Source organism: Falco rusticolus, chromosome 3, assembly GCF_015220075.1.
Source record: "Falco rusticolus isolate bFalRus1 chromosome 3, bFalRus1.pri, whole genome shotgun sequence".
Lineage (NCBI taxonomy): Eukaryota > Metazoa > Chordata > Aves > Falconiformes > Falconidae > Falco > Falco rusticolus.
Genome location: NC_051189.1, coordinates 49,012,112 through 49,037,632, shown reverse-complemented (window position 1 = coordinate 49,037,632; position 25,521 = coordinate 49,012,112). Strand labels below are relative to the sequence as shown.

Sequence of the window (25,521 nt, the reverse complement as noted above, 5' to 3'; positions counted from 1 at the left end):
TCTATTGAGAGTGTCAGGGAATGTCTGAAGCTTCTCAGGTCGGCTGTAAAATGCCTGTGATGGCAGGGGGACTGAGTCTCCTCAGTGATAAACCTGACAGCCAAATGAAACTGCTCAGGGATGTGCTAAATTGCTCTGACGGTGAGTTGTGTGGCAGGTTAGCAAGAGAAATCTGTACAAGAAGTAAGGAGGCTCACTGAAGTGAGGAAGGCAGATCACTTTAGATAACACAAGATTTATTTTCTCATCATCTACCTCCCATACCTATTAACCAGGAAAGTACTTAACTCAATCCCATGTAGAATGCATGCATCCCTTGTGCAATTCAGGGAGGTTTACCACATGCTGGTTAGCTGCTCTAGTGGATGATAATTTAATTATTTTTTAAAAAATTACCCAGTCAACCTCCCTGCAAGCCAGGACTAGCGTAAGCTATTTTTGTGCTGACTCCTTCTAGTAATTTCACACACATCATCCCCCAAATTAACGTGGATCGATAACCAATGCTGTAGTTTGCATCCAAATCGATCTTTGTAAAAACAGCTGCGTAAGGTCTTTCTTGGAAAAAGTCTTAACCCAGGAATGCTGTACATTTTAAATGTTAATCACATCTATTAACATGAAAAAATTCAAATTTTAATTAATTTTAAAGGCATGTAATTGTTCATTGACTTGAATATTTAAAGGAGGCAAAACCTCACAACTTTTAATGTTGACATTTTGACAAAGGTACACAGTTGCTCAATTAATGTTCAAATTTAATTTGTCATTAGAAGAGTTTATGTGAATGAAGAGATACTTAGAAGTCTTAAATAAGTAAAACGAGTGCTTTGAAATAAGCTGTAGCTGTTAACATATAAAACAATGGATGAAAAACTGAGTGGATGAGACAAAATGTTGCTCTGGATTAGTAGGTTATAACAAGAAGATTGTGAGAAACCTGGAAAAGCAAAGTACAGATAGAAAGCTGTCCTGTAGCTATCAATTTTCATACCTGTGAAGGGAGTGAAGGTATGAAGCAGTCAATTTAGTTCTGATTTCTAGCAAGATTGGGTAGACCTCAATGGGCAGGTTCTGTTTAGGAACCCTAAATATTTAGGGTTCTTAAACATTTCCTTAATTTTTAATCAATCATTTAAAAAACAGAACAGGACAAAAACAAATGGATAACATACTCAGCCTCAGTCTGGTAAGAAGATCACATGAGTTTTATCCAGAAGAAAATTAAGCTATATGAGATACAATAAATATGTATTCTTATAATATCACATAATATTTTTTTAATCACCAATAATAAATGAAACAGAGATTTAATAATCTATTAGTACGTAGGTGGCTCAAAAGTGTGAGGGTGATCTTTGTCAGCGATAGCTCTAAAGCATATAGTATAGAAAGGAGACACAGTGGAAAACTGAAGGCAAAACTATTTTGCAATCATTTTCTGGTTTTATACATACATAACTTCTTCTATTTCACAGAATCAAAGAATGGTTGAGGTCATAAGGAACCTCTGGAGGTCATCTTGTCCAACACCCTTGTTCAAGCAAGATCTCCTAGAGCAGGTTGCCCAGGACCATGTCCATCCACAATTCAAACCAAAAATACTTGCTTTCTAAATTTTAAAGTTCAGGGGATATCTGGGGATATCTGCCAAAGCTGCTTCTTTGCTATTAATAATTTCATGGCATAATTTTCTAGGAAATACTAACCATTATTGGTGTTTATTTGTCACAAGACATAATGAAGCAAATGAGTATTTAAATTATTTTAAACCTAATCTGGAACATAAGTAAAATAACTTTCATTACCATTTGTCTTCTCTTTCTCTGTGCTTATTTTTCATATGCAGACTGCCTTGTTTCAGTGGACTTTAAGAAGAAGATAGAAAATAATTCACAGGGATTAAAAATTAGAAGTATTTATGGAAAGATTACCTGGCTTTTCACAAATCTGGAAAATAGGATAGGAGACATTTTGACTGTATTTACAATAAAGCAAAATTTTTCTAGCATTGATTCAAAATTGTGTATGGTTAATTCTTCTGTGGACTTCGAAGAAAAATATCTTAAATATTAGCATAAAACCCCTAAATCTATTAAATGCAGGACTGTTTTTGCATTTCAATCACACTTTTTGCCAATTTTAGTGTGGTTTTATTGTTTCGTTGCTAACATTTGCCAATAATGAATTCTGAGACTACCATACAAAGAAAAAAATATTAAACCCAAGGTAATCTGAGCTCCTCATCCATCATCTTTTTCCCCCTGTGTTGTCTGACTTATTAATTTGTCTTCTGACTCCATATTTATTCTGTTGCCCTATGGCACTGTTTCACATACTATGAGCATGAATATGAGATTTCCAAGATAAACAGCTGTGAGTGCATCTATTTTGATCTTTGAATCACCTCACTCATTAAATATCACATACATTTTACATTTCAATTTGGGGAAAGTTTCTTGTATTTTTTCTTACTGTTCTTCCTAAAATATAATAAAATTTGTGTAAAACACCTGGACAAGTGTCTCTGAAAATCAAGGATATTTAAGTCATTTTAGCAATACATTGTACTGATATGAAATATGGCAATTTATCTTGCTTGATTAGGATGTCTATGTGATGTAAGTACATACTAAATTGGGACATTATGGATTTTTGATTGAAGAAAGTATCCTGTTTCATTTAGATACAGGTTTTTCTTGAACTGGATGTGATTTAAATCATAAACTATAATAAGTTCTTGAATTTTTGTTACTGAACTAGCAGCCACTAAGTTAAGTATTTTTTGTCATCATTTAATTTTTAAGAACAGGCTGCTTCAGTTAAATTAGAATCCAGGGCTGCAAAAATTATCTTTGAAGTGGATTGTTATCACAAATAAAATGTTTTTCCTACCACCACCACTTTTGTTGATACTGGTCAGCAGTTTAAAATTTTAAAAAACATGTTAGTTTTTAAACCTTAGAAACTTTTTTGAGTCCCTGTAAAGGCACATGCTATGCAAAGTCTATTTTTCATTCATTTTTATTTCCATTCATCATGTGTCTGTGGTTGTAAACATTTCTTTACAGATAAAATCTCTTGAAATTCCATATTTTGGGCCAAGTCCACATGTACAGCATTAAGATATGTTCCAAAACTCACAAGTCAAATTTCATATTCATCCACTGTTTCAATACATATATACATGTGAACTATTAATTTGGAAAGTTAAGATCCCTTTCCAAATAAATAATTTCTTGAAGTTGTTCGCAATTAAAGTTTTTTAGGTCAAAATATTTACCAGTAACATAAATGTCTCAAGAACATGACCCCTATTTTATCTCATAATTAAAAAGATTTCTCAGCTTCACTATGTAAAATTTGCAGTGTTTTATCTAACTTTACTTGTTCAGTGTGTTTAAATAAACAGACCACTTTAAGAACATACCAGTAAAATAGTTATAAAATATTTGTTCAGTTTTGTCGTTTCCCAGAATCTAGCCCATGCTGTTTTAATCCACACACATATGCACATGCACTCAAATAACTTAAGTGTTCCTAATTATAATTATACAACCTTTGCTTAACAGTTGTTCTGTATGTTTAATAGTCATTTAGTCTGAAGGTGAAATGCCTTTTTGTTAATAATGCCTTAGTACAGCAGGTTTAAAAATCAAATTTTTCCTCATGATCTACAGAGGCAAGGGAGAATTATCTAAAAAAAAATTGCCTTAAATTTCATAGCTATGTTAGTATTAAGGCAATCAAATGTGAAGTATCAATACATCTGCACAGCATAAGTGACTGCATCCTGTTATTCCAATGAAGAGTAGAAGCAGAAATGAGAGACATAAAAAAAAAAGAAAACAGTAACTGAAGACAGATTACATACAGTGCTGGAGTGACACATTATCATAGGCAACATGATATCTTACTATGTGTCCCATTTTAATGAAACAAATCAATTCAGCATAGTTAATTTAAAAGCATCAATGTCTCAATTCCTAAAAATTATAACCAAGAAAATGAATGATCTCTAGAGAAAACATACAAAACTTCTTCACTTAGTAGTATACTTTTTTTCCCCCCCACTAATTTTACTCTTCTGTGTAGCCTCTTGGTCACTTGGAGCAACACTAGCAAATTAGTAGGCTGCAACAAGGCTTTTACCCTCACATACCAGAATAACTTCAATAAGTAGCTCCCACACCTTGCCCCAGCACAGTCCCCAAACCCCACAAGGTTTCAACATTTCATCTACTGTTAGTGCTGTTTCTTCAGCCTCTTCAGGCCGGTCCACCCTGCTTCTGGCCTCTGCTGTGTATCCAATACACTCTCACTTTCTCTCTTTCTCTCTTTCTCTCTCTCTCTCTCTCTCTCTCTCTCTCTCTCTCTCTCTCTCTCTCTCTCTCTCTCTCTCTCTCTCTCTCTCTCTCTCTCTCTCTCTCTCTCTTCCCTCTGCTTCTTCTAGGCCTCTCTTCCTTAGTTCTTCATACCCCTTAGAGCTATTTAACTACTTAGCAGGAACCAGCCACAGCTGCACATTATCCACATCAGCCAGCCCACCGCCCCTGAAGCCAGCCCAGAGCTGTATATTATCAATGTTATTTAACCCAGCTTCATTCCTCTATAATTCCTCTACAGTCACTGAGCTCTACTTGTTCCTACCAAGTTGGAGGGATGGGGATCCATACTTATCCTGCATTAAATAACATATGAAACAGCAGAAATGAGGGAAATCTGAATACATATTAAATTTAAATAATTTGAAACTTCCCTTACTATCCCTGATGATTGTTTTATTTTCTGGCTATTTCTTCATTCAGGAATGAATGAGATTTCAGTTTTTTAATTATTGTATGACAATATGGCATTGAACACTCTGCTTGATTCCTGAGTATTGTGGTACAGCTTCTGAGTTTTATAAACTTGTTTAATTGCCAAAGCAGCAAGCACTTAAAACACGTGTTATTCATTAGCCGTGAGACTATATTACTGTGTTTGCTATTGGCAAAAGAATGAAATGTTAAGGTTTCACTGTAAGCGGTAGAGGATTGGACCTTCTCCTTGGCAGCGTTTATAGACCATAAAATATCTAATAAACTGTGATAGAGAGTAGTACTGTAGATTTCATACATGGGGATTTGAAAAAGCCATTAATTTTCACTGTGTTACACTATCCAACAGGGAAAAAGAAAAAAAAAAGGGGGGGGGGTGAAAAAAAGAAAAAACCCAACAGGCCCCCTCCATTTATTTTAATGTATATTCCAAGAACTGTTGATGAAAATCCTCTTCCTGACAGTAATGAAATAAACTTGTGTAAATTGTTTTTTTAAAAGTATGTAACATGCAAAGTCTCAAAGGAGAAAGCATGCAGTATAAACATTAATTTTAGGTACATTTATACCATTGGTAAACTTACTAATTCACTGACTATTAATATGATTGTAGTTATTTTTCCTAAACTGTTTTTCTTACATGTACATTATTGACATTTAAGACAGAGAATGCCTAGTTAATGTAGCAATCAGTTTCACTAAGAGATTTAAAAATAGATCTATTCCATTAGCAGCACTTCATGAAATATGGGTTGATCTATTTTCCATAGAAGTAGTGTACCAGAGCACACTGAAAATTGTATTGTATTACTAATGGCATGGTTATAAATCAAAAGTTGCATGATGTGTCTACTCCCTGTTCAGATGTTCTCCAGAAGCTGGCATAGTGGTGACTCATACTGTTAGTCTTTAAAGATTTGATATTAAATTACTCAAACTTAATAGATGGACAGGTAGGGAATTAGATCCTAAAATGAGTTTGAATAAGTTCTAGTTCATACATCTATGCCAGAAGATCTGCAAGTAGTGGTAAGAGTCGACAGCATTCTGGTTACTTCTTAGCTGTAGATGAAGTCTGTTCAAAATAGTGTCTGAAAACTGTTATTTTGCTATTCCTGAGCAAAAAGGTCCAAAACTCCTATACAGGGATTTTCAGAGGGGAAAAAACAAAGGTTGAAATTATTTGGAAATAAAATGTGTAAGATCATACTGCTTAATGCATAATTGTGAACTTATATGTGGAGACTACATTGCACTGTAACAACAATTACTTGATTTTGTATTCCTATGTAGTGGTTCCTTATACTTCACTTGCATTAAATTTCTTCGACATGATCTGTCAGCAGATATGTAGAATTACTTCAGGGAGCTCTTAATGAGATAATAGACCTTAAACATCCGTTGAGTATGTGGTTTAACTTTTTTGGTTTTGCTAGTACAATAAATATTTGTTCTGATGGTTTTGGCATGTCATAACAGACATCCTTTATTCACGTACATGATTGTAAGTGAACTGCCAATACCTGTATTGTGTCAGTGCTTCAAGGTTTGTAGCTATGTAAAATTTGACAGACAGCTTACTTGCATGAAATATTTGCAATTCATTTGAAGAAAGTGTCTGAGGAATTTGTCAACGCTATTGATTTTTCTGTCAGATAGTCTACATGGGCTGGACGGAAGAACGGGAACAAGACTCCCTTCAGGATCGAATGTACACACCAAAGTTTCTAGCACTGAGGGGATCTTCCCTGTATAAGTTTATAGCACCTCCAGTAAGTATATTGCTTATGCTTAGTGGGAATAAATGTTATCAAATAAAACAATTTCATGTAATCTGTACAAGGCTTTCACAATGACATATCTTTCAATGAGTTAACAGGATTGCCACTTAGAGCAGGGTATGTGGTATAGAAGTGAAAGAAAATAGCTGTTTATCACATGACTGGGCATCTAACAAGAATTTCTTTTCCCCCCCGCTTAAAAAAATGCAAGGTAATCTACTTGTGCTAAAAGGGGGCTTTCCATTTCCTTTGGCAGGCAGAACAAGCCTGAAGCAAGATGGTTAGATGCAAACTGAATTATCACTCTAGTCAAACTGATTAGATTTTGGGAAATATCTAAGCTTTTTGCATGGTGTGGAAATGGCAGTATCTCTGTGTTTAGATTTCGTCCTGAATGTAACTTTTATGCTGCTTTGGAGCACCAAAAGGAAAGTAGGGAAGCAAATAAAATTGGTTAGGTTAAATATATTAATTGGAATCTGATGGGTAACACCAGACAGAATCTTAGCTGTTGTCACATACTCAGCAATTTACTTTCACAGTTTTATGTTACTTCTAAACTGAAGTAAACAGAGATATCCTCTAGCTAACTTTTAAGCCAGTAGCCAAGGAACCAGTAGCAGTCCCATACTGGCAGCAGGGAGAGTTGTGTGAATTAATTTGTTCTGTTTATTGGGTGACCTTTCGGACTGCTGCTATACCCTGTGTTGCCAGGTCCAGGCTGTAGCTCCTTCCTTCCTGAATCACAGAATCATAGAACAGTTTGGGTTGGAAGGGACCCTTTAGAGGTTATCAAGTCCAACCCCCTGCAGTGAGCAGGAACATCTTCAAATAGATCAGGCTGCTTAAAGCCTCATCTGACCTGGCCTTGAATGTTTCCAGGGATGGGACATCTACCACCTCTCTGGACAGCCTGTTCCTGGGGTAGTTCAAAGCCAGCTTGCAAGTCCTTACATCATTCATCAGTCACTATTCACATTTGTTTAGCAAAGTGTTTACATGTGAAAGACATGAGGAATGGAAGTATGAACTGAAAACTTCATGTGTTCAGTGTTGGTACACTAGTTCACTAGCATGGGGGTTTGGCTCTCCCATGGCTAGTAATGGGAGTTTGGCTTTTGTTGGTGGATATTTTTCAGGATCAGATTAAAGTGTCAGATTATGCTGCCAAGCACCTTAATTCAAAGGCAGCAATTGTGGCTTTGGCAGACCTACCCAAGCATTTGCTGCCTGTCAAATACAGTCACTTCCATTCTAGACAATAGATAGAAGCAGAAACAACACTGAGGGCTCCCGTTCAATACAAAAGAGGAAGATTATTCTGTTCTAAGCACTATGGAAGGAATTACAAGCCCCATTTACTGAGGGTTCAATCATAAATTTCCAGGAGTAATATGCTGTGGGTAGGTAAGTGAGTAATGGGTGATGATTAATGCTGTGGGAGGAACATGTCCACAATGCAGTTGTGAACCACAGTGATGTAAGTCAGGAAAATTTTGGCATGCTGCTACTGTATGGGATGAGCCACCAATCCTTGAAGTCTTTATGGGTCTTGTTTCAGCTGTGCTGCAAGTACAACACTTTGTTTTGCCAGATTCTTGTTCTTATTCTAAGATGGAAAGACACTTGAAACATAGAGAAAAATGTTTTATCCCCATGGAGTAGGATGGAAGCAGAATGATAAACATGCATTTTAAAGGACAAACAGAGGTACAGTTCCTATAAAGCTACTTCAAAAACTTTTCAAGTATGTAATAATTGCACACTAACATGACCAGTGAAATTATCTTATCAAAAACTTACCAAGATCCTTTAAAAGGACTTCTGAAATCCTATTTTCTATATGCAAACTTCTACAGGTACCGTTATATTTGCTATTCTGCAGGTATATGTGTTCATCTCTTTCAGGGATTATGAAACGTTAAGAACAAATTGTCAAAGCTCTAGTTTCAGAGCCTCTATTTATGAGATAGGTAGAGTGCAGTTATAAGAAGAAAAACAGTTTTAATCATATTTGCAGTGTAAACTCCTTGGATTAAGCTGCTTTTTGAACAGAGATGTGCTGCCAGTTTTTTAACCTGAAAATCAAATGAAAGTATTTCCATGGTCTCTGCCAAAGTCTAACACGTTAGGGAAGCATGTGTTTAAACAGTGTATATCAGCATCCTCCCCCTGCATCTTTTTTTTATCTGTTTGATCAATAGTACTTCTACTTTCCATGCTCAGATAAATGAGCAATTCTATCTTATCTTATTTGTACTTTGAAAGCTTTAAACAGAAGTACTTTTTTCTTTTTTTTGTTATTTCCTGGTACATCTTCTCTGTTAAAATTATTAAGTCTGTCAAGTCTGGTGGGTTTCACTTTCTTACGTTTTATAGTTTGAAATCTCACAGAGAATGCACTTTGAGAAATTGAGAAAGAGCTGCTAAACAACTTTTCTCTTGCTAGTCAGGCTTTGCAATTAAAATTTTAAACAAGGCAAGCAATTTCTATGGGTATCTTAATTCTACAGTTGCTTTTGCTTTGCATATATCTTTTTATAGGAAAAGTTTTGTTTTGGCCTGAAAAGAAGTTTCTTTGTACATAAAAACAAAAGCAGAAGACTAGGGGAGAAGGGAAGGGCTATGGTACTTTTCCCCAAAGTACGGAGCCTACAGTAAGCTTTTTAAACATAGCTCTGAATGGCTTTGTGCTTCAGCAGCAATAGAAACTCCTTTTCCTTATGGAGCAATATGACTTCAGCTTGTGTGGCTGGTGTTTTGGGCTCAGTGGAGCTGCAGCAAGACTTCTCCACCCATTTCTCTGTTCATGGTGAGAAAGTTAATTTTTAGTCCACAGTAGAAAGAGTACCTTTCCCCCCTCCCTTTCTTTCATTCCCTGATAAAAGCATTTTGCTTGTTATTCATTACATATCTGAAAAGCTTCTTAAAATATAGGCATAAAGATTGTGTATTTTCAATATTTCTTTACTTCCTCATTCTATGTCAAACAATTTGTTGACTCTCAGTATTTAGTCATTCCCTTCCTTAGAAATCTGGTTTAATACCCGTACTTCAACTAGATAGGGAAAACTGAGTTTGAGAATGATGCAAATAATAAAGTTCTAATAGAAAAAGAAATATGACACTGCATTTTTGAACTTTTCGTTCCTGATTGTGATTTCCTTAAAGGAATTTCAATTGTGTTTATAACTAAAAATTAGTTCAGGATAGAATTTTCTCATACAACACCAAAATTATTTTGATCAAGAATCTTTTATACCAAGGCTTGCAAAACCACCGATCCTTCTCACCCATGTTCTGTCTATTATTGTTTTCTCTTTAGATAAAAGATAAATCGGTCTCATGTAATATTTTCTTCATATGCTGTGGATACCATTTTATGATACATTTTTCAGAGAACTTCATATTCTTGAATCTTGAAAATCAAATAAACTTGTCTTTATCAACCTCTTCATCTTGCCTAACAATTGTAATGATACAACTATCTTCCTTTGAAGAAGTGCCACTGTTCAAAACTTCTTACCATCAAGATTTGTGGTTTTTTCATATACAACCTCAATTTTCATTCTGGTTTGTGTTTATTCTGTCTTTTGAGACTGAATAATTCTTCTCTTTCCTTCGTGCTTTTTACTTGGAAGTTTTTTTTACAGATTACTGTGATATTGCCTTAATTCTTTCCTTACTGAATATATTCATGTATCCCTTTCATATTTAAATCTTAATTCTTACCCTTGCATGATTCTTTTGGACTCTTCTATTTATATAATTTCTTGTTTAAAATAGTTGCTTAAAATTAGTACTGTTAAAAACAACTGACAAATCCTAAGGCAAAGAGGAGGAATAGACTATGCAAATCTTAGCTTGTTAGAGTTTAAGAGTAGATTAATCTTGGTAAGAAAACCCCAAAACATATATTTGTCACTGTTGTGTCTTGTTAGTTTTTTCCACTGGATTTCAAGGCATGTGGAGTTAAGTGTCTGGGCATTGCAAGGTTGGAGACTTTAGTTTTATGGATTTACAAACAATGTAGGTGACTGGGAACAAATTGTGGCATGCAGTTTCAGGGAGGGAAGTGGTAAGAAACATGCCTTTATATTAGTCAAGGCTTTGTGAGAAGATTCCAAGGGCTGCATCCTCTCAAGATGTTAATACACCACTAGGACCCAGGGGAAGCCTCATCATTCAGCAGAGCAACCTGCATGCAAAGGCACTGCGTTGTAAGCGCGGGACAGGCAGGATGCCTCTTAAGCACTGCTTGGGTGGAACAGTCCGGTCCCTTGTAGTTATTGCTCTGAGGCAGTGCTTGGTCTTTCTGTATACACTATACTGGATGTTAATGGCTTAGGGATAGATTTTTATTTTTTTAAATAAGCTTAATTCTTGAAATAAAAATAACTTATTTTCTTTTCCTGTTTGTTTTATTTGTGTTTGCTTCTTTTCTTTTTTTTTCTTTTTTTTTTTTTTTTCCCTCCAAGGTCACAACCTGGGATTGGACACGAGCTGAGAAAACATTTTCAGTTTATGAGATAATGTGCAAAATTCTCAAGGTATGATGAGAAAGTATAAAATAAATTACCACTTTGTCAGACCAGTTGACAAGCCAGAGCATAACACTGCAGCTGGAAACTGTATGTGACCACCTTGCAGAAAGAGATCCATTTTTTTCCCTTTGAAGTCAATATCAGAAATCCTGGCATCTGTAGATACAGAGCTGAAGTAGAAGGCATGGCAAAATTGGAAGTAAACTAATTTTGAGCCGGAAAGTAGTTTATTTCTTCATAATGTTGTGTGAGTTTTATAGCTTTACTTTGATGTTACATTTAACCAGTATAACATTTATTTTCCTAACTGAGGAGTGAAAGAAATAGTGATCAATTTGGTTGCCTTCAAATATGTTGATGCAATTAACAGTCGCTGCAATGTAAGATTTCACTAAGACTGAGAGCAGAGACCTTAAAACATGCAATACTATTCTGAAAACTTTGTCTTATTTTTTCCAATTTTTAAAATTTTCCTCAACTGTAATAAATGGGAAGAGATAATGAAATATATTTAGAAAGTTAAAGCTATGAGTAGCAAATTGAATAGGTATATTATTGTACATTGTAGTGAAATTTTAATTCTGAATTCTTTCAGAATTAATATATGTGGTCTTCTCTCCATTTTAAAAACAGTGAAAAATGGTTTTCCGTATGCTCAGCATTTCTCAATCTAAAACATCAGGAGAGGAAGAGGAGATGAAAAAGATATTAAAAAAATTGTTTCTTTTTTTCATCTGCTTTCCTGTGTATGTTGGTTTTGGGGTTTTGGGGTCAAAATTATCTAAAATGTAATTTGGTCTTCATATTTTAAAAAAGTGTTTCCCATTGGGAAGATCTTATACTGACTTATGTGCTACATTTCCTAGTTTTTACATGTCACATATGTGCACTATACTTCCCTTAGGGAGGCAGATTAGAGATGGAACAGCTTAATAAAATTCAGAAACTTTTTTACATCAGAGGCTTCAAAAATAAGAAATCAAATTTATAGTCTGAGAAAAACCCTCTCTGTTAGCAATCTGGAACAGAAAAGTGAAAGGAGCTCTTTTATTGCTGCACTGGCTGTGAGGTCTGGAGTCTTCATCAAGGAGTAAAACATTCAAATGCAACACATCCCATCACTGTGGTATGTCCTTCAACAGTAGTTAAAGTGTGTGTGTGTGTGTGTGTGTGTGCGCGTGTGCACGCACGTGTGTGCATGTGTGCATGTGTGCATGTGTGCATGTGTGTGTGCGTGTGTGTGTGTTACAAGTTCAGTGTGTGCAAACATTGACTCTTCAGTAGTGGGCCTGTAGGAGGAGAATTAACAGGAAAAGTCAGTCACCCTGTGAAGACATTGCACTGAGGGCATAATATGAACAACACTCTACAGAGCACTCAGGCTTTCAGAGAAATGAAAAAATCTCTTTTGTGATGTGCACTTCTCTTTTTTTTCCCCCTTCTTTTTTTACTGGTAACCTCTAATTACTTCAGGCATAGAGCCTGGAAAACTGTAAGAACCTAGGTGGTTCTTCTCTTCAAAGTAAGCAGTTGGAGCCAAGACTATTATTCCTTTTGATGTATGCAAAAATTTTATTAATAATGTTTGAAGAGAAGTGTATAAAATCTATGCCATATCAGTTTCTGTAACTTAAAGGTACTTCTTTTAATTTCTTCTACTATTTTCCTTTGCTGATACTCTTCTCATTCACTCATGTTTAGCCATTTTTTTCTTTTTTCCCCTTCTCCTTTATCCCCTATTCTTGTATACCAATTCAGGGATTATTTTCTTTTTTCCACTTTCAGCCATGTAGGAGAAATTAATTACAGCCAAGGAGACAGTCCACAAAGCAGTAAAACCTGAACCAGTGCCTTCCTGGCACTGTTGTGTGGAAGCACAGAAAATAGTATAAAGATGCTGTTTTTTCTTTTCGTCCAGCTCTCCAAACTGTGTGGGAAGAGGTGTAGATCCTCCATTCTCAGTCTGTATTAACAGAGGATGTCCCAACAGAGAGGCCACTCCAGTTTAAGTGATACAGGAATATAACTTATGTTCCTCTATCACATTATTCATATTCAATTATTATTTTATTGTCTGTAAACATAGTCAAGCTTATAAAGTGTTGGAAAGTTTCAGATGGGTCCTTTAGCTGACTAAAACCTGTAAATGGTAAAAAATGGAGGTAGAAAAATCATTGCAATGAAATTACAGCTTCTGACATTGGAATATTAATCTCCACCACACTGTAGTTTTCTACAGCAGGTACAATAGGACTTAACCATGGTTTCACTAGATATAAAAGCAAGTAAACCCAAGAAAACCAGCTTGCCATTACTACTACTGCACTGAACCCATGCAGAGACTCTAGGTTTTAATTAGCCTTTATGCCAACATCATAAATGTCTCCATTTTAGCAGTGTGTGTTTCTAGACACATTTGTATAAGCCCCATGGATATTACTGAAGCAGATCCAACTGAAAAAATGTTACTTTAGTGGTTTTTTTCATCTTTAGACTTCTTCCCTTCTATAGTACCTCACATGCTACTTCCATTACAGATCTGTTTTCCTTGGAGAATGAGTTGAATGGCAAAAGGGCAGGCTAACGGGCTTTGAAGTGATTATATTCTCAAAGATTGATAGAATGATAGCTCAGGAAACCTAATGAAAAAAATAAGAAAAGAAACCTGCTCTTTTCTACTGCAGTGTGTTCCCTCTCCTGCACTTACTGTTCTTCCATGCTAGAGAGTGAGTTCATGTCATGCTTTGCAGGAAAATTGAGAAGATCGAATTATACTGTGTTTCTACTTCAGAAGAGACAATCACTTGTCATTGGGCAAAGATAAATCCAGGAAGATAGTAATGCCTCTTTGCAGGACAATACCATCATTCAGTGTCTCTTGAGTGGGTTTAGTTTCATGTTCTCAGCTAAACTGGATTGTTCAGTCTACGCATTTGCTAGAAGTAAATATCGTAGACTGTTCCCAGATGGTGGAATCCCATCTTCTGTTCTCTTAATTTATTTTAGAATGATCACTACCATGGATTTTGGGCCAAATGGACCATCTAGCACTCTCCCAAACAATTCCTGGTGTAGCTTGGGAGTTATCATGGGCAAATGAGCACTTTTAATGAGCCATTGCACATGACCACCCTGTTCTAGTGGATAAAGAGTTTCATGGTATGGATGTGGTCTGGTCCCTGCCAGATGGCTATAGTGTCAACAAACAGCCCCATACATGCTAAATTTGTTAGTATAGATATGGCTTCTATGACTAATACTTGAAGTAGAAGGACTTCCAAGTAATCTGTGCTAACAATACAAATTTGCCCAGGAGTAGTGCTTATAAATTAATGTTTCCAAAGAATATTACTTTGCATATTGATCAGGTGGTCGGGCATCCTGAGAAGCAGATTTATCATCTGCACGCAGGACTGAGTGTGTTGGTCTGGACTGCTGCAACACCTCCGTAGAGCCAGAAAGAACATGTGTCTTGGGTCATGTCTCCTTTGTCAAAATGAATTACTAAATGTTGTCTCAACACTTACTGATCAAAATGTATCTGCATTACATTGCTTGCTTAGATTGGAATGAGATGTTTCAACAACTTTTTCCATATTTAGACTTCTAATCATTAGAAACTAGGATGCAGCTTTCACCCAGGCATGCTGGTATTTTCTCCTGCTGTATGCTGGCAACTTCAGTCACTGTAGCCCGTGTCACAGGGACAGGACTAAATCTGTCTGAAAGCATTTTTTTCTCCTTCTTCCACTCCTTAATTCTGACTAAAATTCTGATTAACTTCACAAGATCAGTTTTGATTAGAGTGACTTACTACCTGAAGTTTGTCTTTTTAAATAGAATTGTAATTTTCCTCAGTGTAGAGAGATTTCTCTAAGTTTCTCTTCATGACAGAAGTGCTGCAGCACAGAATATGAACTGCCTGATCCTACTGAATGCACATTAATATTTCAGTGTTTCAGTACAAGAGAATACTACCACTTCTGGTGACAGTAAAAACATTAAAACACTATATAAATATTAATGTCTACACCCAGCAGAGAACTTCACTGATTTAATTGTCAGGAAGTGCATACAGTACAAACATGTTGAATAAAACTCAGAACTCAGCTGCTACTATGGCCAATGTTTTCTTCACAGTGTCCTCCATGTATGGAGTGTGCTTTTTTCTTTAAAGACCATTCCAAAGGCTCTGACTCTTCTCATGAACAATACAGGAAGCTGGGATGCCCTTTTCAATTTTTACAGTTCACTCAGCCTCAAGCACCTAAAAGGCAAGAATCTTCTGCACCTTAATCAGAGATGTCAGAGATTATTATGTGATTTATAACAAGCAGATTCATTTTTATAATAGTCCTCTAGTAAACCCGTATTTTGTTGTTATTGTATTCTTTTGCTTCCCCACCCCCCACCGCTTACATTACAAGGAAGAGGAGGAGACTTGCCCTAAGCAAGGCAGTGTCACTTAATATGATTTGTATCTTCTAAATAACCAGAAAGACCATTAAAATTTGAAGCATAAAAGTAGATTTTAAAAAAACTCTCTTTTGACTCTGTGAGAAACTGTTTTGTTGTCATAAATTTAGCAAAGAAGCACTGATCCTCCTAATTCAATATTTGCAATTTTAGATAGTAAAGTATAAAAAAACACCCAAATGCTTACAATCACATTCATACACTACCAAAACAATACGAAATTATTAAAAAAAGTTCTACTGAATTTTTTCAAAATACCATGTAAAAATACATATCTCATAAGTATAAAGGTCTTCACTCTCAAGAATTTTGGGTGGAAACAATAATTTTTGACATGCAAAGTAGGTAAAGCAGGCTAAGTGCAAAAATCACATTTTAATTATATTGGATTAAATTATTCATTGTGAAATAATGGCAAACAGTGCAGAGCTATGTTTGATGTAAAAGGAACATTATTGAGATGCAAATAAATTAAAGCCTGAGGGGGAAAATACATAAATTGGTAAGTATATGAAGTAATTTATTAAAAATTCAATAGATCTGTTGATTGTGAGGTGGAAATACCTTAATAGAGCTAAAATATAAGGCACAGAAGAACTCTTTAACCCTAAAAAGAAATAGGTAAAAAGAGAGAGAGTAGAATTCAAAGTCAGGGAAGTTCAAATTGGGAAGAAGTTATTAACTGTAAACGTTCTGATGATTAATGAGTGGAAAGTAAGAGAAGTCACCAGCTTTCAAATCACTGTGTTTTTATTACCAATTTTATTCAAACTGATTCCAGTGGGACAGTGACACTAGCATGTGAATGAAAATCTGTGTTCCATATTAAGCAGTTAGACAAGATAATCTAATGATGCTACTTCTGACATTAAAATGTATCTATGAGTCATTTTCAACAGAATTGGTGGTAGAATTTGGTATGAATAAATATTTCTGATTTATTCTGGAAGAATCTTGTTTCACCCTGTGCTCTATTTTGAGGGGTAAAGCCCCATTAACAGCCAAATAATCTCAGTGTCAGAACTGGTCAGATCTTCAGTACTCCAGAGAAGCAGGTGCTTATATCATTAGCTTCAGAAAGGGGCAGATGGCCTTGTCCTGTTCAGTACTTGAAAGATGGTTGAACTGTGTGTCTTTTAGGTACCTCATATATTTATGCTATCCAGTTTTAATGTGTGTGGTTTGAGTGTGTGCGCATGTGTAGGTGTATATGACTTACAAGATTTAAATATCTTTGATAAACTGGTAAAAAACTCAAATATTTAATCAATTTTTCCATATGAGGGGTAGAAAGAAGTTTGTTGTATTTTTCAGGTAAATTATGAGGAATAGAAAAGATTGCACTTCTCTGCAAGCATGTTCGCCTTGTTTACTTGAGTTACTAATGTTCTTCAGCTTCATCCAAGCATCTCCTTTTAATTGCTAGAAAATGCTTTCTGTAGTTCAGACACCTGCCTTCTATCTTCAATGTGTCACGCAAAAATATCTTGAGATGTACAATAAAAAGCTCACTTTATTCAGCATAAAACAGGAAACATATTCAGGTGTCAGATCAGCTCTGAAATGAAATGTGAGGGTAATTGTAAAGGCAATCTATGCTGGCAATATGTCAGGATGGTGAATCACTGATGTTTATCACTGGTATCATTTACGTCATTGCAGCTGTACTTGCCTTACTATATTAATCAGGACCAACTTGGTGTGTCAAAAGACTTGTGTTTCCTCCCTTATTTAGCTGTTAGTATGTGTAAAATCCTCAAATGCAGTTATGTTAGTTTTCCCACTTAAATTTCATGTAATTTTATTCTCCATTTCCAATAAGCCAACGATGGGAAAAGGATGATATAAAATACATGCTAAACTACTGAAAATGTTTATATATTCAGATTAATTTTAAAATTAATGCCGATAGACACAGAAACATATAAATTGATGGTAAAGAACATGTTTTGAGGTCTGTTATTAATGTAGTTTGCTCAATGGCTGAGATTTGCATCCTGATATGATTCCACTAAAGTACTTCACACACAAAATTGCTTAGGAGGCATAAGTAATGAATCCTTTTTATGAATATTAATGCTGCATCCAGAGAAAAATAGATTTTCAGTCAGGGTTTAACCAGGTACCAGTTCTTAGAAAAAGTGCTAAACTGTTGAGCGTTTCAGTTCTAAACAGTTGAAGTAATTTTCAGCCTTTGGTTTGCCCCTTGTTTTAAATTTAAGAGTATTTGATGTCTCTGAAGAAAAGGGGACCTGTTCCCACCCTAACTAGAATTACAATTGTCTTACAAGAAAAATAGTAAAAGTCATAAATGATCTCAGTGTCCACTGGCATTCAGACCATCATTAAGTTGGCTTCAGTTACACAATAAAGACAAATTCTCACTCCTGATGAGTCCATTGAATTTCCATCACTCAGTCCTTGTAAGCATAAGCTGGTGTGTAGCTGTGTCGGCCTTGCATAGAGGTATGCAGTAGGTGACCACACCTCTGGCCTGATTATCCTGGTCTTCTGTGATTCTATATGTGATGTCAGTTCATTTCTCTTCAACATGTACACAGCGATACAGTCACCAATCTGTGGTGTTAATTTGGATAAATTTAATGGGCCTTGGTTGTTAAAGGTGTTGATGTTCCTGTAACTGTACACATAAGACTTTTTTGAAAGCAAAGAGATGGTGTTATTAGATGCACAACAGCTGCCTCTATATAAAGTCTTGTTAAGTGTTTATTTGAATTGGAAAAGGAAGGACAAAAAATACTTGAAATGTGAAGTTATTAAGTAAGGCTTTTTCTGTTTTGCTTTAACTTTAGAGAAGTTGTTTGGTTTTGTTTTTTTTTTTAAAGGGAAAAAAACCCTACGTTTTTGACATACTTAATACAATGTTAGGACAGTATACACTGTCACCTTTTGGGGAAAGAACAATTCAGTTGTGTTGGGCTGGGGTTGCCGAACTCAGAGGCTGATCCTGCTTCCTGGAAGAAATGGTAAACACACAGAGGAAAAGAAAGAGATACAGAAAATATACATTTGAATGACTACTGCAATGTCTCTATTGGTTAAAGGCATCAGCTTTTCCTTCTAAGAAATTGCTCTGCTGCCTGTCTAGTTATGAGACAGACAATGGTGTTGCAACCTCCTTGAAAGACAAAGACAAATTAAATTTTTAACATAAGGCAAAAGGAATGATGAAAAAGATCAGAAATAAGGTGTGAAATATAAATGTGGATATTGAATGAGGATACTCAGGAAAGACAAGTATATGTCTGACATCCCAGATATTCAAAATTTATCCAAAGTTTGAGAAGATTACCTTTCATTGACTTAATCAAATTAGGGCATTTCTCAAGACTGGAGTGATGCATTATTTCAGTAATTTATCCACTAATATGTTCTTATACATCAATTTTGGTAGATTTTTTGTGTAGCATTTTTATCTTATTTTCTGGTCACATGCATTAATTATTTGAGGGTTTTTTCCTGTCTTTCTGACTATAGCAATAATTAAATTTAGCATAAGATGTTGCAGTTTTATTGAATAAAGAATTTAGGACTATAGGTTTTCATGTAACAGTGATCACACTGTATTTTTTCACTGGATCTGTGTCCCGTTCCTCATATGAAATAGTTTGTTTCTGTCCTAGGGACAACTATTGAAAATTTACTTTGGTGCATTCTCTTCACAGTGGAGGTCTACATACTACTCTCAAAAGCCAGAGCCAACACTGAAACCAGAAATATTAATTTCCTAACAATTTTTTTTATCTTCTTTTATGTTAGGATCTTCTTTTCCATAGGTACTTCTGAATTTTCTTCAGAACTCTGTAGCAAGTGCATGTAAAATACAATTTTTTACACATTTGCTGATAGAAATTTGCTAACTTGTTGATATCCAATACAAATGCTTTCACTGTGCTATGCTAACCTATTCTCAGCCAGCCATAATGTATTGTCAAGGTATTTAGGTAAGGATTTCTTTGGAAAAAGGGGAAAAAAAAGGGGGTGAGGGAAGAGTACATAATGCTTTTATTATAATGAATAATCAGTTTGGTGGGTAATATTACAGCCTTTTATTTAATCAGATTTAATTCTTATTCTTCCAATATTTGTGTCCTTCATGAGGAAGACCTTCAAAAGACATTTTCCTACCTTTAAAATAAATGCATCTAAAGTTGAAAAAAAACCTCACAAAATACCAAAAACAACCAATAAAAATTTCACCATGTGAGAACTGTAAGACTTTTCTTCCACATAATTTCTCTGTCCACTTCTGTTTTAGGGTCAGGTGCTTTTTTATTTTCTTGAAGAGGTACATAGCGTCTTGAAGGAGAAGTAGTGTATCCTGTTCTCATTTTCCATGGCTAATAGCAAAACAACCCCTAACAGCTGGGAAAAGTAGGGAACATTCTTCTCTTCCTATACATCATGTGGATGGAGCATGTTCAGAATGAAATCTTCAAAATGGTATCAGCCAAATTTTGCCCAGAACTGAATTTTTCAGTGAATCTCCTTTTTTCTTTTTTTCTTTTCCTTCCAAGGGCAGCAAAAGTTTCTTCCCATTCCTGAAGCAGCTGATGCCATTCCAAAAAACAGAGGCCCCAGAGCAGCCCCAAAAGTAGTTTCAGGGGGTGGTTCTGCTTCTTTGTTTGTTTCTTTATTTTTAACATGGACAAACCGATTTCATTCTTTTTTCTAATTTATTTCACAGAACTGATTCAGCTGTTTTAATATGAAAAGAAGAAATATCCTCAAGCAGGCAACTAACATGGAAAAAAAACCCCAGCTACAATTATTTAAATTTAAGAAAGTTGTAAACAAGGGCTCAGAATGAAAAGATAGGATGACTCTTTAGCATTGCTATCTATTATCATTATGTTTACTTATCTGGGATCTGTTCTTAAATTTCTTTCTAATATGTTCTTAATTTCCAGCAGATTATGCTTCAAAATTTGGAGAGGTACAAAACCTTAATAACTCTCCAAAGCAATGATCAGCACATTTTTAAATCTCTATTTGTAATTACATTAGTCTCTGATTTCTTTTTAGCAGAAAATAATCACCAATGCTTCTCTGGAAAGTATTAGAATAATTTCTTTCCCCAATAGATTAGACTGTTTTATGAAAATTTTGAAATTTTTCCTCATATGACATTAAAACAAACACATTTCTGTGTAGCAGTCATTAAGAAACAGGTACAGTTATGGCACTGGCTCAGGGGAAACCTGTGTTCAAACTCTTGCTCTGATTCAGATGAGGGTCTTTGAGACTGCATCATCTTTTAATCAGACAGAACAGGAAATTAATTTTCCTATTCAGTCAGAATAGGAAAGTAATTTAAGCTAAACTGCTGTATGTAATAGGTTACAAGGAATAAACATTTCTGTTTCTCTCAAGCAGTCAGATAGATCTTTCTTATGGAAATTTGAAACTGAAATTTATCCTGTAATAATAATTATTTTGTCCCTTGAGAAAACATTTTCATAAAATGTGGGCATTGAAAAATATTATATCCAGTTTTAGTTTAGCTGGCATTCTGAGTGTATTTACATGCATATATATATATATATATATATACACACACACACTCAATTTCAACATTTCTCATATGATTTTTAACATTAAAATCAGAAGGGTCCAAATAAGATGAGTTATGTACAAACATGTCCATGCCTCCATGGGTCTTTCTTTCTTTATTACTTCATTAATGAGGATTTGTTGGAGAAGCAGTATCTTTTTTTCATTCTGGAGTGAATCTATTCCCTGCTGCCTATAAATGCTATTAGAACCATCTCCATAGCAACTAATGGTGATGCTCAAGAAAAGTGTTCCCAAATTTTCAGATTAAGTAGATCATTAGAATCCCTGAGAAAGAAGGATGTATATTTATGTGGACGGAGCTGATAAGTGAAGGGAGGCACAAACAGTAAAATAATCAGGGCACTGATGACAGCAAGTGTAAAGGCATGATGTGATTAATTTTAGTCACCTTGAAGTTATTGCACTCTTAAATTGATGGGAAAATGCTTTTATCTTCAGCTGATTGAGGTGCTAGGTTGGAATCTTGGTTATGATAGGACAGATTTCTTTTTGCGGGAATGTCTAAACTAGTCAACAAAGAAAACAGGTTGTGTTTGTTTCCTTATCTGTGTATTATTAAGAATTATTGTAATTAATATCACAAACATGACTAATTACCTAATTTTAACAGCTCAAATAAGGTCATCTCAAAAGCCAAGATCTATTTTGTCTGTTTAGGTATACAACTCTGATTAGGATGGTTTTGAACATTTGACATGAATTGTTTTTCCTTTCAAAACCAGCATTTGAGGTTCTGTCACCAAATTGCTCTGTGTATTACATATAACTTAACAGGTAAACCAGACTTCCAGACAGTTCTTGAGCACTTCCTGGGTAAAAATCATGCTGTGACCATGAAACCGGTAGACCTAGCTTTGTTTTCTATTGCACAGACTGTTGTAGAATAGAACAACCCAACTTTCACTGATATGGTAAATGTTGAAGGTCTCTTGCATCTTAGTGGATTTAAATAATAGCCATTATATGGGTAATGTATTCATCATACATAAAATGAAAAGGCACAAGTAATTGAAAAGGAGCAGTGCTGCTTCTGGAGAGCGCAGTCTTTCAGAAGAGAAAAGATTACCTTTGCAGAAGAGAAGGCATGTCACTACTTAGTGATAAAGAAGCATTCTGCCTTAACTTGAAAGGACCTGCCTAATGAGCCATACTTGGTTCCCTTAGATAAATTTATTGCTCTCACTTAACATGGACATCATTATTAATTAGGCAAGCAGGAGTCATACCATGCTGTCAGCAGAGATGCTGGATTACCCTGAAGCTGGGTGTAAGCCAAGGACTTTCCTCACAGCCCATCCTTCAGCAATCCTTCCAGTACGGAAGTAGCATACTGCTACAAGTTTTGTGACTGTTACTCTTCAGAAAATCTGTATTAATTCTCACTGAAAACATCAGGGGCAAATGGTACAGCTAATCATAAACAGTATGAAAGACTTCTTAAAAAATCAACATGAAATTGGCTCATGTCCATCGTTGACTAGTGAGCGATTATAAAAATACAGTGTCATAGCCAATTCTTAAATGGGTGGAATGACATTTTATATTTTAGCTGAAATAACCATTTTGTAAAAGATAATTAATGAAGATTTCTGCTTACTCCACACGTGTTCTTGAGACTCCTAACAAATTTATCTTAAATTTGTGGAGAGTTTTGAACAATTCTCAGTTGGATTCCTAAGAAAAAAAATTTGCTTCAATTTCCTACCTTTACAGGGACATTTGGATTTTAGCTTTGCCTGCATATTGTTTCCTGCAGTTATCCACTGTACAAATGGAAATGGTTATATCTATAAATTTGGAATAGAGATTTCACTTTTTAAATGTCTGAAAACAAATGAAAAACTAAAAGAAGATCTTGCAATGAAAAGAAACAGAAGAAGTACTAAAGGGAGCCTTGCAGCAATGTATTTCTACAAATAGAATGAAATACCACTAAGAAGGAAAGGGCTAACTATATGTATGTCAGAAATTTTTTAAAACTAAAGTACAACATTTACATATATTTGACTTGAATTTTCTTACCATGGACTTAACCACAGACATTGATATCAAAATCATAAGTACATACAATAGAACTAGTAAAAAAAAAAATATTTTTGTGTGGAAAATTATTATTTCTGTGGAAATGTTGAATTTTGTTTTCATTCCAAGTAAGAATTTCACAAAATGTAAAAATGTAAATTCCAATAATAAATGAGTACATCATGTGTGTTGTTTTTCACAATACGAGGTAGTAGTTGAAATATTCTAAAGTTTGTGTATGTAAACCATAAGGGGAAATGCTACCTAGTATTGATAAGATCTTTTTTAAATCAAAATGTTCTCATTTTCATATATAAATAGCAAAAACACGGATTAATATTGTAGATCCCATTTAGCTCTTCTTTCTCTTTTCATTGTCTAGGTTTGATACAATGCTTAGTAAAATCCAGTACAATTATTGCTAGCAATGTTGATAATAAAATACACAAGCTTTTTTTTTAATCACTTGACTTCTGAGATTTTTGTGTTTTTAAAACACATTTTAATGGAGATCCATTTCAGTAAATCGTTTAACATTTCATTTTTCAATTTCTACATAAGAGCTCATCCCTTTTTCATAGCCAACATATTCTTCTCAATTGGAAAAAAAGCCTGTAAGAATGGGAGAGTCTAACAATGCAATTAAACCTTAACTGTGCCTGGGTAAACAGAGATATGCAGTCTGGAACCAAGCCCTACCACTAAACTTCCTCCTATTTGAAAACAGGGGCTATTACTTCAACTGCTTTAATGGTAGTGATTCCTGTGATCCCACATAGTGCCACAGTCTTGTTTCAAATGAGGTTTAAGAGTTTGGATTAGTAATAATTAGTTGTTCTCTACTGACTGTTGTCAAGACTAGCTGAAGATGAGTTCGAAGTAGTTTTAGTTTCTTCTGTGGTTGTAGCTATGAAGAACTAAAACCTTCCCTGGGAAAGAGATGTACCTTACACACGAGTTTTGTCAGACTCCTCACTGAGTAAGTCCATTTCATTATGGACCAACAGACCCATTCAATCAGGTGTAGCTCCAGGACTATAATGATTTTAAGACCCTGCTTAAGACCTGTTAGAGAAGTGCTGTTATACTAAACAAAGTAGCTTTTCTACCCAGGAGAAGTGAGGGCTGGCAAGTGCTTTTACTCATCCAGTTCCTGTTGATGAAGTTTGTGTAGTCAGGTGCTAGATAGTATGTTTTATGTGTTGCTACACATATCCACAAGATTATAAACATTCCTCACAGTGCTGCCGCTCAGTGCACTTTGAGGCTGTTTGTGCAGTAGAGCATAGGTGCCATTAGCAACATTATGACATCTTTTGAATGCTGGTCAAAATGTACTGTGAGCAGCATTGACATTTTAGTTTTAGCAGAAAGGCCTGAGTGGAAAGGAAAAAAAAAAAAGAGACAAAAGTATTTGTCATAGCAAGTAGGCTATTGTTTAGCTACATCTAACTAGTTCAACTACGCATCCCTCTGAACACTTGGGGAAAAAGTCTGTGAGAACGCTTAATTTTTTTTGGAAATGCAGGTTTCAAGATCTAACAGCCTGTGTTCATTCTGATTTTTTCATCAGTGAGTTAGTGCTGTTGAGCTACTAAGCTTAGGGCTTGGTGGAAGTAAGAAAAGAGATTCTTCCACGGTGGGTGGTCATTTTGAAATCTGAGCAACTCGTACTTGTCATGGTGATTGCAAAGAGGGGGTATATTGCCTCCCTAGCTGATTCTTCCAGAAACTGTAAAGCAGTTCTGAACCAGGAGCAATTCACGAACATATGCTGTACTGGCTTTCTTGAGCAGGTCTGTCACATGTCTAGTGAATGAAAAGAAAGACGAAAATAGTGTTTATTCTACCATTGCCTTCTAATAGTTTCATACAGATAAAATATATTTCAGTTTTATATGTTTCCATTCTCAGTCAGTTTAAGTTCCTGCTTCTCTGCTCCAGAAAGATGATTGAGCAGTGTAAAGTGCTATTCCAGCTTGTAACAGCTGATTATAGTTGCCTTGCTCTATTCAAATTGTGTATAACCACAAAGCAATGCTGTCTTGTGAGTCTCCTTTGCTGATCTCAGCTGTGCCCTCTGCTATGGGGTAGTATTGTAGAAATTGCACCCAGTCTACATATACCCAAATTACCAGATGTATTTGCAAGGACAGCTGGTGAGCTTGTGGCTTGAGAGAGGTGCTTTGGCATAGTAGGGGAAAATTTAATTAAAACTGTTTCTGCAAGTATATTTTTCACAAATTTCTGACACGTTGCGTGCCAGAATTGTAGCATAAA

At 35.3% G+C, this 25,521-nt stretch overlaps 1 protein-coding gene across 3 annotated transcripts in view; it reads left to right on the top strand.

Annotated features, from left to right (window-relative positions):
- The window catches only part of SNTG1 (syntrophin gamma 1), a 358,445-nt gene that overhangs the window by 295,733 nt on the left and 37,191 nt on the right, over positions 1-25,521 (top strand). For all 3 annotated transcript variants that reach the window (XM_037381799.1, XM_037381800.1, XM_037381801.1), the window contains 2 exons: positions 6,476-6,592; positions 11,080-11,151. In XM_037381799.1, coding sequence (XP_037237696.1) covers positions 6,476-6,592; positions 11,080-11,151 — 189 coding nt within the window. The remainder of the gene's footprint in view (positions 1-6,475; positions 6,593-11,079; positions 11,152-25,521) is intronic.